Here is a 15,206-nt window from a genome sequence, read left to right on the forward strand (position 1 = left end):
CGGTCCCACTAGGCACACACACACACACACACACACGCTGCATATATTGTGTATATATGGACATGATTAAAGAAAAAGAGAAAAAAGAAAAAATTTTCAATTCCTGCTAACATAAATAAATAAATAAATAAATAAATAAATAAATAAATAAATAAATAATCTTGGGTGCCCTGGTACTATCCTCCTCCATATGTGGTCATCTTGAATCCTCAAAACCATCCTGTCCTATCCCGTGTTTTGGTTGAGAAAACTGAGCCTCAGGGCGAGACGTAATTATGTAAGATCACACAGCTGGGAGGCTTAGGCACTGAGAATACCACCTCGCCCCTGATTTCCACCGGCAAGTTCCCAACTCCCGCACTCCAAGAACGTGCACGAATGGAGGGGAAAGGGGCTCAGCCTCTCTGCCCTTCTTCTCCTGCATGGTGGTGTCTCGGATGGCTCTGTTTGTGTCGCTCCTTTGCACTACTCTAAGTAGAGAAGATGAAATTGGGTCAGTTAGTCGTCTTCCTGAATCAGAGCGTCCCTAATGGATGGGTGCTGGCTAGAGCACGATCCTCGGTCCAGTTTCAGGCAGCATTTCCTCAGCCGTCCCAGCAACGTGCTCACAGGGAGAAACCTCATTGCCCATAAAAGCTGTGGACTAGGAGCGTAGCCTGAAGAGACAACTCCAAACAAAATGTGTTCAAGTCTCCTGCCTTATTTTTAATATTCATGCAGATTTTTCATTCATCTTATGACTATATCTCACTTTAATTTTTAAAGATTTTATTTATGTATTTGAGAGAGAGAGAGAGAGAGAACACACACAGGGGGAAGGGGCAGAGGGAGAAGGAGAAGCAGACTCCCCACTGAGTAGGAAGCCCAACCGGGGGTCATGACCCGAGCTGAAGGCAGATGCCAAACTGACTGAGCCATCCAGGGGCCCCATTATGTGATTATTTTAAAATAGTGTAGTCTCCTTTCTCAACATTCTGGTCAGCTGAGACTCAGGAAGATGCTCCAGGTTTCCTGGCTGCATTTTCCTGGGCCTGTGCGTTGGCCACAGTTTGAGAAATGCAGTTTCAGACCAAGATGGCGGGATGTGTGCCCCTTGGAGCACATGGCTGCTTTTCTCTGGGGAAGGTCCTCTGTTTCACAGCATCTTTGCTTCTAAGCCAGTTTTCCAGAGTTTCCGCTCTTTTTTGTCCCTGGGTTTTACCTTCTTCCAGCCACCACTGTGCTCCTGATTCCAAGCCCCTGTCCTCCCTCTTGCCCATTCTTTCTCTCTTTCTCTCTCTCTTTCCCTCACCCCCCTCAGGTTACACAGTAACCTTGCTGCCCTCCCAAAGGCTCAATTTGCTGCTGGCCACTGGAGCCCCCCGCTACCAGCACGTGGGGCGGGTGCTGCTGTTCCAGGAGTCAGAGGACAGAGGACACTGGAACCAAATCCAGAAAATAGATGGCAGCCAGGTGAGCATGGCCCTGGGGTCTTCTGCAGGTCAGGGACTGGTAGGGCGCCAGTCATGCTCCCTGCTGTCTGCAAGCACATACCCACTCATGGGGCTTCCTTGGTCCTCTTCCTCTCCCTACAGATTGGCTCTTACTTCGGTGGTGAGCTGTGTGGCGTTGACATGGACCAAGATGGGGAGACAGAGCTGCTGCTGATCGGAGCCCCCTTGTTCTATGGGGAGCAGAGAGGAGGCCGGGTGTTTATCTACCAGAAAAAACAGGTGGGGACCAGGACCGCCAGGAGGTGGGAGGAGAAACAGATTCCCAGCCGACCCGGGCCCCAATTATCTGGAAAGGCTTTCCTTGTTGGGTCACAGTGGAATGGACCTTTAGAACCACGGGACCTGAGCCTCCGTGCCCAGGGAGGGTAGGCTGTGTGCCAGGCCCAGGGCCAAATCTTTTATTTACAGGACACCTTGGGTGGTCCTCACAGAGTCACCTTCTGGGAAACCCTGAGCTTTTCCTTCATAAACGGGATCACTGTGGCTCAGCAAGGCTGGGTCACCTTCCAAAGCCCCAAGGTCACCCAGACAACCAGCAGTGGAGCTGGGACCTGAGCCCAGGTCAGTCTGCTGCACTGGGACCGTTCTGTGAGAGACCACACCCAACCCTCCTTCAGCATTCTCCAAGCACACAGGGCCGCCCCCTGCAAACGCTGGCCAAGTGACTGAGGTGGAGCCTGTCACTTTGCTCCTTCCTAGCTGAGGTTCGAAGTGGTCTCAGAGCTGCAGGGGGACCCTGGCTACCCGCTTGGGCGGTTTGGAGCAGCCATCGCAGCCCTGACGGACATCAACGGGGATGGGCTGGTGGACGTGGCTGTAGGGGCCCCTCTGGAGGAGCAGGGGGCTGTGTACATCTTCAACGGGCAGCGTGGGGCACTGAGCCCCCGGCCAAGCCAGGTGAGAAGAGCCCTGCCTGGCCCCCCAAACCCATTCCCAAGCACCCAGAAGCCTCCAAACCCAGACCCCGCTCCCCAGCCTGACTCGTCCCACCCTCCGGCCCGTCCTCTCCCTAGCGTAACAGGAATTTTTCTCTTGATCTCAGCGGATCAAAGGGACCCAGGTGTCCTCGGGAATTCGATGGTTTGGACGATCCATCCATGGGGTGAAAGATCTCGGAGGAGACGGCCTGACGGATGTGGCTGTGGGAGCCGAGGGGCTGGTGGTTGTGCTCAGGTAAGACAGGAGTGAGGATGACCACAGCTCTCGTCCTTCAAACAGCTCCCCATGTAGTAGGACTCCTCTAGTCTTCCCCCAGCCCCAGCAGAGAGGTTCTCCTCCCGCACAGCCTTCATGTCTTACTCTGCTTTAAACGGCTGCAATTCAGTGATGGACTGGGATTTGAACCCAGGCCGGTCTGACATTACAACCTCCTAGAGAAGCAGCAGCCGGGGACGGCTCTAGAAACTGGTCACCCAGATGCAGGTCCAAGCTCTGCCATTTACTTCTTGGGTGGCCTTACCCCAGTCACTTAGCTGGGTGGCTCAGACCGTTGAGTGTCTGCCTCTTGGTTTGCATTCGGGTCCTGAGCTCAGAGTCGGGAGATGGAACTCTGTTGTGGGCTCCGCCCTGGGCGTGGAGCCTGCTTGGGATTCTCTGTCTCTTTCTCCTTGTTCCCCCTCACTTCCCCAAAGCTCATTCTTCCATATGGAAAATGGGTCAGAGGGCCTCTAGAAGGAAATGGGAAGCCCTAATGAATTACCATTATTATTACTGTTTCGAGGAGACAGGGCTGTTGAGGTCTGCTTTTGGGGATTAGAGTCCTCTGGATGCTTGTGGAAGGAGCCCCAGGTCTGACTGGGAATACAGTTGAGGCCCAGGGAGAGCATTGCTTTCCACTCCACAGCTCCCGGCCCGTGGTGGACATCCTCACTCAGATAACCTTCTCCCCGGCGGAGATCCCGGTACACGAAGTGGAATGCTCCTATTCACCCAGTAACAAGAAGAAAGAAGGAGTTAACATCACAGTCTGCTTCCAGGTCAAGCCTCTCACTCTCCAATTTCAAGGTCAGTGCCGTTTCCCAGAGCAGCTGCTTATGGCTCCAGGGCACCCCCCAAACCCTGCCCCTTCAACTTCTGACTTTTCTCCCTGCCCAGGACTGCTGGTTGCCAATCTCACTTACACTCTGCAGCTGGATGGCCATCGGACCAGAAGCCGGGGACTGTTCCTGGGAGGGAGACATGAACTCAGCGGGCACACAGTGGTCACTGGACAACCATCCTGCACCGAGTTCTGGTTCCACTTCCCGGTAAGGAGCGGTGGGGGCTGCCCTAGGAAGTGCGGGTGTGGCGGAGCTGACCTCGGTGATGGGAGCAGCAGTGCAAAGCTCAGCTCGGTCGGTCGTCTGGCTGGGTCACAAGGCCCTTGGGTCTCTTGACACCACCATTTCCTCATGTAATAGTGGTAATAATCCCGTTAGCATTTTTCCTCTAGTTCTTAATCTATGGACGTAGGCGTTTTAACATCATTACCATTAGAAAGTACTTCCCATTTTTTCGCCTAATTTTTCCACACATCATATATTTATGCTTACTACCCAGCTTTTTCATAAGTATTTGAATAGCTACAGAATATTCAGTCACGGCACGTATCCTGGTTTGCCAGGTGCCCATAGTCATTTATTATTAACATCCATTGCAGAAAAATATTTCCTTAATATCAATTTGGGCAACTGCTGAGACACCCAAATTCAGTTTGCTTCTAACAGTCCTGTGTAAAATAGGGTTGATGGTAAATTATTATGATCCTTTAAATATTTAATAAGAGATTGGGTGTGGGATTGGTGTATAAGATTTTAAAGTTTGGGGGCACCTGGATGGCTCAGTTGGTTAAGCGTCCAACTCTTGATTTCAGCTCAGATCATGATCTTGGGGTTGTGAGATCAAGCCCTGGGTCGGGCTCCACACTCAGCATGGAGTCTGCTTGAGATTCTCTCTCTCCCTCTCCCTCTGTCCCTCATCCCCCCCCAACAAAAACAAAAAGATTCTGAGGTTCGTTTTAAATTTTTTGTTATGGGGAAATTTCAAACATATAAAAGCAGAAAATATAGCTCAGTGAACCCCCAAACAGCCATCACAGTGTTAACAGTTCTGAGCTCACTCTCCTAGTTCATTCATATCTGCACTCCGTGCCCCTCTGCTTCCTTGCATTCACCCCTACCCCCCATAAGATTTGGAGATTTTCAACATAAATTTGCCAGAGAAAAGGTAGTGTGTCATGATGGGAAGACCTTGGACTTGAGGATTGGATAGATTTGGGCTCACCTCCTAGCTCTAAGCCTTAGGAAACTTGGATTACCTTATGTTCCTCCTCTCTAATGTGGGGATATGTTGACCTTATGTTCCTCCTCTCTAATGTGGGGATAATAATGCCTGCCTCTTAGGGTTGGTGAAGGAGTTCAGGGGAAGATGATTTGGGTGCTTACAAAGTGCCAGTTTTGTATTCCAGGGACTGGGAATAACATAAAAGGCCAAGACCCATCCCTGTTCTCAAGGAACTCAGATATTCTAGTTATTCTAGAATATTCTTTTCTTGTGCAAACCTCGGTAATGGCTTCCTAGAACGGTTTGACAGAGATTGAGGGGTTTGGTCAGGACTCAGTGGGAAAAGTGGGGTGGTTGAGCAGCAACGTCTGCCATGGGAGTTGGGGCTGAGGGAGCTGACTTGTGCTGAGAAGGGACCCTGGACATATTATAAACACCTGATGCTAGAATCTCACCATTTGTAAAGTACAAGCCAGGTGAGCATTTAACTGGAAGATTAAACTCACAACACAAGTGGCATTCCCATCACCCTCAGGTATGCATTCAAGACCTCATCTCTCCCATCAACATCTCCCTAAATTTCTCTCTCCCGGAGGAAGAAGGGACACCGAGGGACCAACAGGCGGTAAGAAGGGTTCACCTAGGGAATTGATAGGAAACAGGAGAGTAGAATTTCAGTTTAGCAGGACTGTATTATTGAGGAGTCTTTGGTTTTAAGCAATAGAAACCAAATACAGTAGGAAAGGAACGTATGGGAGCTTGTATTTGGCAAAGCAGGAGTGGGAAGAAGGAGAATCAGAGTGGAGACTCTGGGGGCTCTTGAGGGGAGGGGATAACGGGTGGACTCTTCAGACACAGCCCCTTCAGTGAATGTCCCTAGCACCAGCTTCAGACCTCCCCAGGAGCCCAACACTGCTCAGGCTGCAAGTTCCAGGGAGGCCAGGGCACCCTGGTCAGCCTTCTCACTGAAGTGTATTTAGTTGTGAACAGGTAGTTTCCTCAAAGCCGAATTGGGGGACCATCATGATGTAAAACAAGAGGAAAATATACCTTTCCTCATCTGCTGGACCACACACTCCCCACCCAGGACCAAGGCCAGATTTCATCTCCTCAAGTCCTTGATGCTCAGCTAGCATTTTGGCTTCAAGGCAGCAGAATCTGGTGGAAAGAGCCCGAGCCTTCCCGCCCAAAGATGTGGATTTCCTTTTTCCTGGCATGAACATCTGAGCAGGTTCCATCCATCTCTCGGACTGTGTCCCCGTCCATAAAATGCATCATGACATCATGAGGCCTCTCCCAGAGCTGGAGCACGGGACTGCTAAGTGCACTCTTTCTCGTGGCTTCTGGCAGCACCCACTGAGGGCTCCCCCGAGCATGCTCACTCTCCAGGGGTCTGCAGGGTACAGTGGCACGCTCCCCAGAAATGAAAGCCCCTGCCCACCAGAAGCTCATCAAGGGCTTAAGGGAAGTTGATTGAGCCCCTGCCTGTGCAAAGCCCTGTTCTGGGAACTGGCTCCACTGAGGCAAATAAAACATGTTCCCTACCCGGAAGGGGTTCCCAGCCTGCTCTGGGGGTCAGACAAGTCAACAGACAGTTACAACAGGCTGTGTACAGGCGTGGGAAGATGCGACCCTTGAAGTCCCCAGGTAGAGCAGAGAAGGCGGACATTCAGAAAGGAGGCAGAGTGTGAACACAGGCAATGAAGATGGCAAAACCCAACGCAGCAGGCGTTGGGAGCGCAGCAGGCGTGGGAAAGAGGTTAGAAGAGCACCCTGTTCCCTTTGAGACTGGAACCCCACGTGATGCATACCCTTACATCTCATTGGTCAGAACTTGGTCACATGGCCACGCCTAACTGAGAGCATGAGAAGCGCAGCCTACAGTCCAGCACCCACCAACCCAACCCCGTAACCTGATAAAAAGGGGAGGGTCTGTTTTAAAAGCAGGTGGCGAGGGAGGATATATGGAGACAACCAGCAGCCTCTGCCATTGGCACTATTTTTTTTTCTTTTTTCTTTTTTTTTAAGCCAGGCAGTGTGGAGTAGAAACTCAGGGTAAAAAAAGAGACTTGGGCTCACAGTTGTCAAGAAAGGCTTCCTGGGGGAAGTGGCTCTGGTTCTGGGTCTTGCAAAATGAGTCGACTTTGGGTAGGTGGATTGAGGAGAGGCAAGAGGAAGAGCATAAGGAAAGCTATGGTGGTACATTCAAGGGAAATGAGGAGGTGGGCTTAGCTTCTGGGAGAAGGACAACTGAGCAAGACAGAGACCCTGGATGTCCACTTGGGGGCTGGCTGTGGTCTAGTGAGTGGCAGGAATCTGTGTTGAGGGTGGGTGGGAGCAGTCAGCAGAGGCCCCCAGAAACCCTGCCCTGGGGGGAAGGGTCTGGAGGTTCTTTGGCTGGTGGCCTGGAAGTGGAGGAGTTTGGAGCCTTTCTAGAACATTCATCTAATAACTCACAGGACACTTCTATGACACCATTACCTTCAAGATAAAGTCCCAACTGCCTAACGTGGCTTCAGGGCCCAGGGGAACCTGGACCTTGCTGTGGACTCCTGCCCTCCCCCCGCTCCCCCCACACGTCCCCTCCCCCACATAAACTCTGCAGGGGGTCTGAGCATCTTCCTGCGCTTGCACAGATGCCATCTCTCTTGCCATTCTTCCTCCCTCTCCATTCTCTTCGCCGGGCTTTCTCCTGCTCATGGTTTAGAATTCAGTTGAGATCCATTCCTTCAGGAAGCCTCCCATCCCCAGGTGGGGGATAGGATTCCCTTCTGCAGGCTCTGAATATACCCCATACTGTTCCATCAAACTCTCGAAGATGCTGGTCATTTCTCCCCTCAGACTGAGGCACGGGCTGTGTGTTTCTTTTGTTCTCTGGTGTGCACCCAGCGCTCAGCACAGGGCCTGGCCTGGAGCAGAAACCCCAGAAATGTTGGGAAAACTGGCCTTGATCTGAGGAGAGAAGGAGAGCTGCTCTCGGGGGGGAGCTGGGGTTTGCTGAGGACCACAGTGAAAGCTAGTCACAGGCAGGTGAGCCCAAGGAAGGAGATGGGCTGGGAGGAGCTTTGGAGCTCCTTTGTCAAGGCCAGGTTCTCCTGTCCAGTGGACACCCTGAGCTTCAGCTTCCCTTAAGGAGCTGCACAGGTGGCCTTGGGGCGGAGTCAGGAGGATGAGTTGCCGCCTGGAGCTCCTGAGGGGTCCCCCAAGCCGGCCCAGCTGAGCCCCAAGCTCTGAGCTCCTCAGCCCTCCTTCGACAGTTCCGCTGCCTCAACTTAACCATCTTGTTTCCTGGTCCCCCCCCCACCATTCTGTGCTCAGCAGGGCAAGAACGTACAGCCCATCCTGAGGCCCTCACTACACGCAGAGACCAAGGAGGTAAGGGGGAAGGGGCAGCTGGAGAGGCCAGGGTCTGTCCCTCGTGCTTCTGGGGCCTGGGCCTCCTAGTCTTTCTCCTTGGCCTTTCAGATCCCTTTTGAGAAGAATTGCGGAGAGGACAAGAAGTGTGAGGCAGACCTGGGGGTGTCGTTCTCTCCAGGGTGAGGCCTGTAATCCCATGGGCTCTTTTGTCCCACTTGGTGTTTCCTGAGGCAGCTCCCGGGTGTGGGAGAGAACAGGGGACTTCGAGACAGAACACCTGCATCTGTACTCACTACATGTGTCCTACGGGCCTTAGTTTCCCTCTCTGAGAAATTCCAGTCCCGTGGACCCTCCTGTCAGGATCAGATGAGGTCGAATCCCTCAAAGCCTGTGCACAGGAGCTGATTTCGGTGTATTTATTTCTTCTCACCTGGCCGATCCCTCAGCTCTGACAGCCCCCACCTCTGAGCCTGCTTCTACACCTGGGCCCTTGTGACTTTTGCCGGGTCTTGCCCACAGATCCGGAGTCCTGCGTCTGACCCCCTCTGCCAGCCTCTCCGTGTCGCTGACACTGAGTAACTTAGAAGAAGACGCGTACTGGGTCCGCCTCAACCTGAGCTTCCCCCAGGGACTCTCCTTCCGCAAAGTGGAAATGCGCAAGGTGAGCGCCAAGGCATGGCCTACCTGAGGCCACCCTTGTCCCCATAGCTTCTGCTCCCCTCGCAGAACCTCGGGCAGACAGGACAGCCTGAAGGTGTGGGCAGCAACTGGCGTGCTGAAGCCTTAGGTCCACATCCGGGTTCTCAGGCTGATGGCCACCCCCTCCCTCCATGGGCTACGGATCCCTCGACTGGTGAGGCTGGGGGCACCTGCAGGGCTAGTGAGAGGGTCCCATGGAGTGGAGACTGTGACACAGATTTCGTGAGCTCCAGCTCCCTCCCTCTGAAAGGTGACCAACGTGTTTTTGCGGAGTGGCCTAGGTTGTTTTAGATACAACTTTTACTCTGTTAATTATTAGCCCAGAGGTAATGCATGATCACCCCCAGAAAGTTGGAAATCCCAGAGAAGCTTAGAGAAGACTATGGCCCCGTATTCTTAAAACCAACAGTTACTGCTTTTAACATTTTGGTGTTTATCCTGCTGTGTGTCTATGCATGTGCTTATAAATTACATTGCATCTTCATTCATTCTATACCTGTTTTAACTGATTGGCATTTTGTTCTCATTTGGTTATTTTTCCTCCTTATTTTTAAAACAAATGGTTATTGTAGTAAAAAATACATAATAGAAAATTTACCATTTTAACCCTTTTCAAGCACACAATTCGGTGGCATTGAGAACATTTGCAGTGTTGTGCCACCGGCATCTGTCCGTGGAATTTTTCCATCATCTCAAACAGAAACTTTCCATCCATTAAAAGCGATAACCCCCTCAGCCCCCGGTCATCTCTCATCTACTTTTTATCTCTATGAATTTGCCTGCTCTAGGTTTTTCACAGAAGTGGAATCATATGATATTGTCCTCTTGTGTCTGTCTTCTCCAATTAGTGTGGGGCTTGTGAGGTGGCTTGGGCGAATTTGCTTCCTTTTTTAAGGCTAAATAATATATCCATTGTATAGATAGACCCCATTTTTTTTTTATCCAGTCATCTGTCTGCGGACATTTGAATTATTCTCGTCCGATAGCATTAAACGCTTCCTCACGGGGCATCTAGTAGAGTGATGAAAAACTGGAGATCTGGAGTCAGACAAACCCCTGTTCCCATTCCTACCAGATCCCTGCCAGGTGACCCAGAGGTGGGACTTGGAGAAGTCACCCGACTTCCCCAAGCCTCGGTCTCCTTATCCAATTCCCTCCCCAATTTGAGACCGAGATCTGTCCTCACAGATGATGATGAAGATGAATGGTTCTGTGCCGCTTAGCCCAGGATCGGGGCTCAAGCTTATTTTTTTTTTTTAAGATTTTATTTATTTACTTGATGGAGAGAAACAGCCCGAGAGGGAACACAAGGAAGGGGAGTGGGAGAGGGAGAAGCAGGCTTCCCGCCAAGCAGGGAGCCCGATGTGGGTGGGACTCGATCCCAGGACCCTGGGATCATGACCTGAGCCGAAGGCAGACACTTAATGACTGAGCCACCCAGGCGCCCCTCGAGCTCATTTTTAGAACAATTGCTGACTGTGTAGATCTCACTGTGTCCTCGCCTGGCTCCGAACCATTCCTAGCTCTTTGAACTGTTTGATCACTTCTGGATTTTCACAATGATACACAGCACTGCAGTGAACATCTTTGAATGAAGCCTCTGGCTGTGCCCCTGATTCTCTGCCCCACCCCCAACCCCGAGAATGGGCCCCCCCAGGGACAGAGCAGGGGGTGTGAGCCCTGAGGGTTGGTGGCCTCTGGGAACCTTGGCCTTGCCCACTAAGAAGTGTGTTCCTTCTCTTCTCACCCCCCAGCCCCACACCCACATACCCGTGAGCTGTGAGGAGCTCCCTGAGGTATCCAAGCTTCTGACCAGGATCCTTTCTTGCAATGTGAGCTCTCCCATCTTTAAAGCAGGCAGTTTGGTGAGTGTCTCAAGCTCTGCAAGCCTCCAAGGGGCCGGGCTGAGGTGGGGAGGGAAGGGAGTAGGTAATGGGTAAAGAAGCTCCCCCCCACCTCCTACCCCAAAGGGAATGACAGCTTGGACTTTGGAATCAGGGCTTGGGCGCCCTGAGATGCCTCCTTCCTCATTCCCCTCTTCTCCCCTGCCAGGTTGCCATCCAAGTGATGTTTCATACGCTGCTGAACAGCTCCTGGGGGGACTTTGTCGAGCTGCACGCCAATGTGAGCTGGTGAGCAGGTCCCCAGGCAGGCCCCCATGGGCCCCGCTGACCCGGCTCACAGACGGCCACACGGTCCTGGCCACGCGCTTCTCCTAACACTGCCCTCTGCTTTGCCCCCGCGCAGTGACAATGAGGACTCAAAAGTCTTGGAGAACAACTTGGCCACCACCAGCATCCCCATCCTGTACCCCATCAACATCCTCACCGAGGAGTAAGTTGAGGGCTGAGCAGCCTACCGCCCTTTCCTCCCACCTCCGCCTCCCTACTCAGGGCTCAGCCTCGCCTCCCAGGGCTCTCCTTCAGAGCCTCCCCCTTTCCTCGGGCCCCCCAGGGATAATCAGAACTGCTTCCAACCACAAGCCCAAGAGTTTTCAACACCCAGAAGAGCGGAGGCCCTTTAAGAGTTCTGAAATCAGCGGTTTGCTGATGGAGGAAAAAGCACATGGAGGGTTGACCTTATCAGCCCCTTGTGGGGCAGCTGTGCCTCCCTCCATATTACCATGGAACAGGCAGGCTCAGAGAAGGGGGAACCTCCCTCCAGAGGCGTACAGCTAAGCAGCACGGCTGCTGGTGTCCGAATTTGGGTCTAAATGACCCCAAAACCCCATGCTAGATGCAGCCCCTTCCTGGAGGGACCTGGAAGGGAGAAGGAGAAACTCTTCACAAGTCTTCACAAGGAGAAGCCAAGGTCATGTGTACACAGAATAAGAGAGTCTCACAAGATTACCGCAGGAAGGACCCATGGGGATCACCAGTTGGATTTTCTCATTTACAGAAAAGGGGATGAAGCCCCAAAAGCAGAGTAGCTTTCTCCAGTTGGCTCAGGGAGAGGACAGGGACAGTGACTGAGCCAAGGTCTCTGGTACTTTTGAACGCAAATGCCAAACACAATGATATTGTCTGAAGTGTGGTATGAAATTAGAGCCAGGAGAAGTGATTTGAGTTGGAAGAGAGATGGATTCACGGAGATGTAGGGGCTTGAACTGGGGTCTGGAGAATGAAGGGGTTCAGATAAGGGCCAGGGAAGAGGAAGGACGTTGTCGCAGTAGAGAAAAGCATAGGCGAAAGGAGGCAGCAGATAGTGGGGTGGGTTTGGGGAACAGGGAGTGTGCAGGCACAGGGGACAATGGGTGTGGGGTGTGCAGCGGGCAGGTCTGGACATGGGGGGTGCTGTGGGCTGACCCTTGCGGGCAGCAGGGGGCCATTGGCGGATTCCGAGCAGGTAGATGGCAGAATCAGGCAGTGACATTAGGAAGGTCATTGGAAGGATGAGATGGCGAGGAAGCCAGAGGCTGGTGCCGTTGTGTGGGAGATAAAGGACCCAGAGGACAGTGGAGACCCTCATGGGGCGGGGGGGGACCTTGTGTGGTGGGTAGCACACAGCTCCAATGCACATCCGCCTGGGTTCCAGCCCTGGCCCTCTACAGCAGGATGCTGTGCAGCAGACGGACCCCCTTCCACGAGCCTTACTTTCCAGAGGGGAAACAGCAGAGCGCTGGGTAACAGGAAAGCATGCCTGCGTGATCCTTGGGGAAGTCCCTCGGAGGCTTCCCCTGGCTCCCGGTCCCTGCTCTGCTGGAGATCCAGTCCTTGTCTTCCCCTTTCTACCTCTGCTCTTCCCTCTCTCCACAGCAAGGAAAACTCCACACTGTATGTCAGCTTCACTCCCAAGGGTCCCAGGAGCCATTCTGTCAACCACTGCTACCAGGTATGAGCCTCTGTGTGACAAGGCCCTTGGGGGTCACACAATTTTCAGCCCCATCTTGAGGACCGAGGCTGCAGAGACCCAGCCCTGTCCTCGGCGAATCCAGCGGCCTCCACCTCACCCCGTGATCCTTCCTAGAGCACCTCACAGCCTCTGCTGACTTTCCCCAGCCCCTTTCTCCAGCACAGGATACTTCCTCTGTGGGTGAGAGAGAACCTAGATTTTCATGCACACGTTTAATGAGCCACTGCTCTAGTCCGGGTACTTGGCTAGTCGCTGGGGCAGCAGTTACATAAGTCAGGGACCCTGACCCCCTCACCTGACCCAAGTTTTGTGCCTGGCACTTTATCTGTGTGACCCCCCACCTGTGATTCTCCCCCCCAACCTGTGAAAGCCCCAGAAGGCAGAAGCGTAGCCATTCCCAGCGTACAGATGAGACATGCACAGCACAGAGAGGTCAAGCGACTTGCCAGGTGACACAGCTACTAAAGGGGAAAGGTCAGATTCCAGCACTTACTGAAATACCAGAATTCATGTGTTTAACCTCTGAGTTAATGATCTGTCGCTTCTCAATGCCATATGCTCGGGGCTATAATAGCAATCTTCATTATGGGAAGGAAGAAGAGGGAGGCCAGCCTCTGGGTCTAAAGCTTGAGTGGTCTAAGGCTTTTTTAGAGGTAACCTCTGAGAGAGGAGTAGGTACTGACTCCCCCAAGGACATTCTCATTTTCCTGTGGAAGGAACTGAGGCCCCACAGAGAAACTCTCTTTGCCCAAGGCCGCACTGGCGTCAGGGCAGACTGGCATAGGAGGCCAGCAAGAAAGGGACCCCAGCCAGTTAGCCCCTTTAGAACAGAGGCAGGAGCCATCTGACTTGGATATCATGACTTCCCCCCTGGGGAGGTCAGGTACCCATTTGCACAGAGAATGGCCACTAGGCTTGTTTTCTAGTGCTGTTCACTGGGATGCCTCCGGGTTCCCCAAGGAGGTTGGCAGACTAGTCCTTTTACCAGTGGAACAGTGGGGATGATTTGGGCAGACGTGGATCCAAGCCCCAATTCTACCCTTCCATCTCTGTGTGATCTTGGGCCAAGGGCTTAACTGTTAACTGTTAACTGCTGTGACACATGGCGTTTGGAAGAACTTGCAGGGGTCGGTTGTGAGGGTGAAGTGGCTTACTTACTCCACGTGGGGTGCTTGGCCCAGTGCCTGGGAAGTGGTGATGGTTAATGGCTGGGACCGGTGCGCCGGCTGCAGATTCCTCAGCGACTGCGGCAGCCTGCTTCCTTCCTTGCCCCACTCCTCTGGGAAGGGACGCAAACCCTTTGCGCTCCCCCCCCAACCACACCCCATTTCTCTCTCTCTCTCTCTCTCTCAAGTCATCCTGGTCAGATGCTTCCAGCCCCCTCCAGCCACCTCAGCACTCTCCAGCATCTCAAGCTCTGCCTTTGGCTGCCTAGCCCACCGCTTGGCTCCTCTTGCTAAAGGCCCTAATGATCTCTGTTTTAACTAAACCCAGCTCAGCGTGGGACACTGGTGATCTTTCCCTCTTGCCATAAGTTCTCCTGTTAGGCTTTTTTTTTTTTTTTTTTTTTTTTTTTTTTGCAACAGGGAGGTCACCTGGGGTCTTTTGTAAGCTCGACAGGGTGGGTAGTCCAGTGCCGGGGGGGGGGGGGGGGGGGGTCTGCTTCCTCCCTTTCCTCCCCCTCCTCCTCTCCTGGCCGGTTAGGACACATAAGCTTCAGTCAGCCTGAAAGCTTTTTGAAGCTCTGCCATTTCCAGCTGTGTGGACTTGGGTGGTTTGCTTAGCCTCGCTGAGCATCAGTTTTTCAGTCAGTAAAGTGGGGATAATAATCGCACCTACTTTATGGGGTTGTTAAGAGGAAAAACAGGACGATGCATGTGAAGTGTTCTGCATAGCGCTCGACACGTCAGCCAGCAAAGCGGTGGCTGCTTTGAGGCTTGTTCTCACCCTCATCCGAGGAAGGTGATGGAACACCGTTGTCCCAGTCTCGGGAGGCCCAGCCGGGGCTCAGATGCCAGCTCTGCTCCCCCATCACTTCAAACAAACCAGTCTCCCTGAACCTTGCCATCCCCTCTGTGTCTCAGGGATGACAGCGCTGCCCAGGGCCTAGATCCAGCATTCAGCGACCACCGCGGGGCCCCGCATGCTCACACCGCTGCCCACCCCGCCGTCTGCGTCTGAGTCCCCCTGCTGTTCCCAAGTCCACACTGTGACCCTCTGGCTCCTCTGTCCCCTGCAGCCTGTCACTGCTCTCCACCAGGATGTCTTCAAACATCTTTTTTTTGGTCATGATAGAATGAGATACAAGTCACAGTCCGTATGATTTACCTGCTTCTTAAAAAAAGATTTTATTCAGAGAGAGAGAGAGACCACACAAATGAGGGGGAGGGGCAGACGGAGAGGGAGAAGCAGACGCGCTGCTGAGCAGGGAGCCAGATGCAGGGACCTAGGACCCTGAGATCATGACCTGAGCAGGAAGGCAGAGGCTTCATTGACTGAGCCACCCAGTCGCCCCTGATTTACCCACTTTTAAAGCGTACAGAT

At 52.9% G+C, this 15,206-nt stretch overlaps 1 protein-coding gene across 4 annotated transcripts in view; it reads left to right on the plus strand.

The window, feature by feature from the left end:
- The window catches only part of ITGAL (integrin subunit alpha L), a 39,536-nt gene that overhangs the window by 15,513 nt on the left and 8,817 nt on the right, over positions 1–15,206 (plus strand). For 2 of the 4 annotated variants that reach the window (XM_047714070.1, XM_047714072.1), the window contains exons 12-25: positions 1,301–1,452; positions 1,575–1,712; positions 2,193–2,390; positions 2,536–2,666; positions 3,337–3,497; positions 3,588–3,739; positions 5,290–5,379; positions 8,073–8,129; positions 8,220–8,290; positions 8,631–8,772; positions 10,565–10,675; positions 10,863–10,942; positions 11,058–11,144; positions 12,566–12,641. In XM_047714070.1, the coding sequence (XP_047570026.1) occupies positions 1,301–1,452; positions 1,575–1,712; positions 2,193–2,390; positions 2,536–2,666; positions 3,337–3,497; positions 3,588–3,739; positions 5,290–5,379; positions 8,073–8,129; positions 8,220–8,290; positions 8,631–8,772; positions 10,565–10,675; positions 10,863–10,942; positions 11,058–11,144; positions 12,566–12,641 (1,646 nt within the window). The remainder of the gene's footprint in view (positions 1–1,300; positions 1,453–1,574; positions 1,713–2,192; positions 2,391–2,535; positions 2,667–3,336; positions 3,498–3,587; positions 3,740–5,289; positions 5,380–8,072; positions 8,130–8,219; positions 8,291–8,630; positions 8,773–10,564; positions 10,676–10,862; positions 10,943–11,057; positions 11,145–12,565; positions 12,642–15,206) is intronic. The other 2 variants (XM_047714073.1, XM_047714074.1) reach the window with 1 other exon arrangement.

The sequence above is a fragment of the Lutra lutra genome, chromosome 18, assembly GCF_902655055.1.
Source record: "Lutra lutra chromosome 18, mLutLut1.2, whole genome shotgun sequence".
Taxonomy (NCBI): Eukaryota; Metazoa; Chordata; class Mammalia; order Carnivora; family Mustelidae; genus Lutra; species Lutra lutra.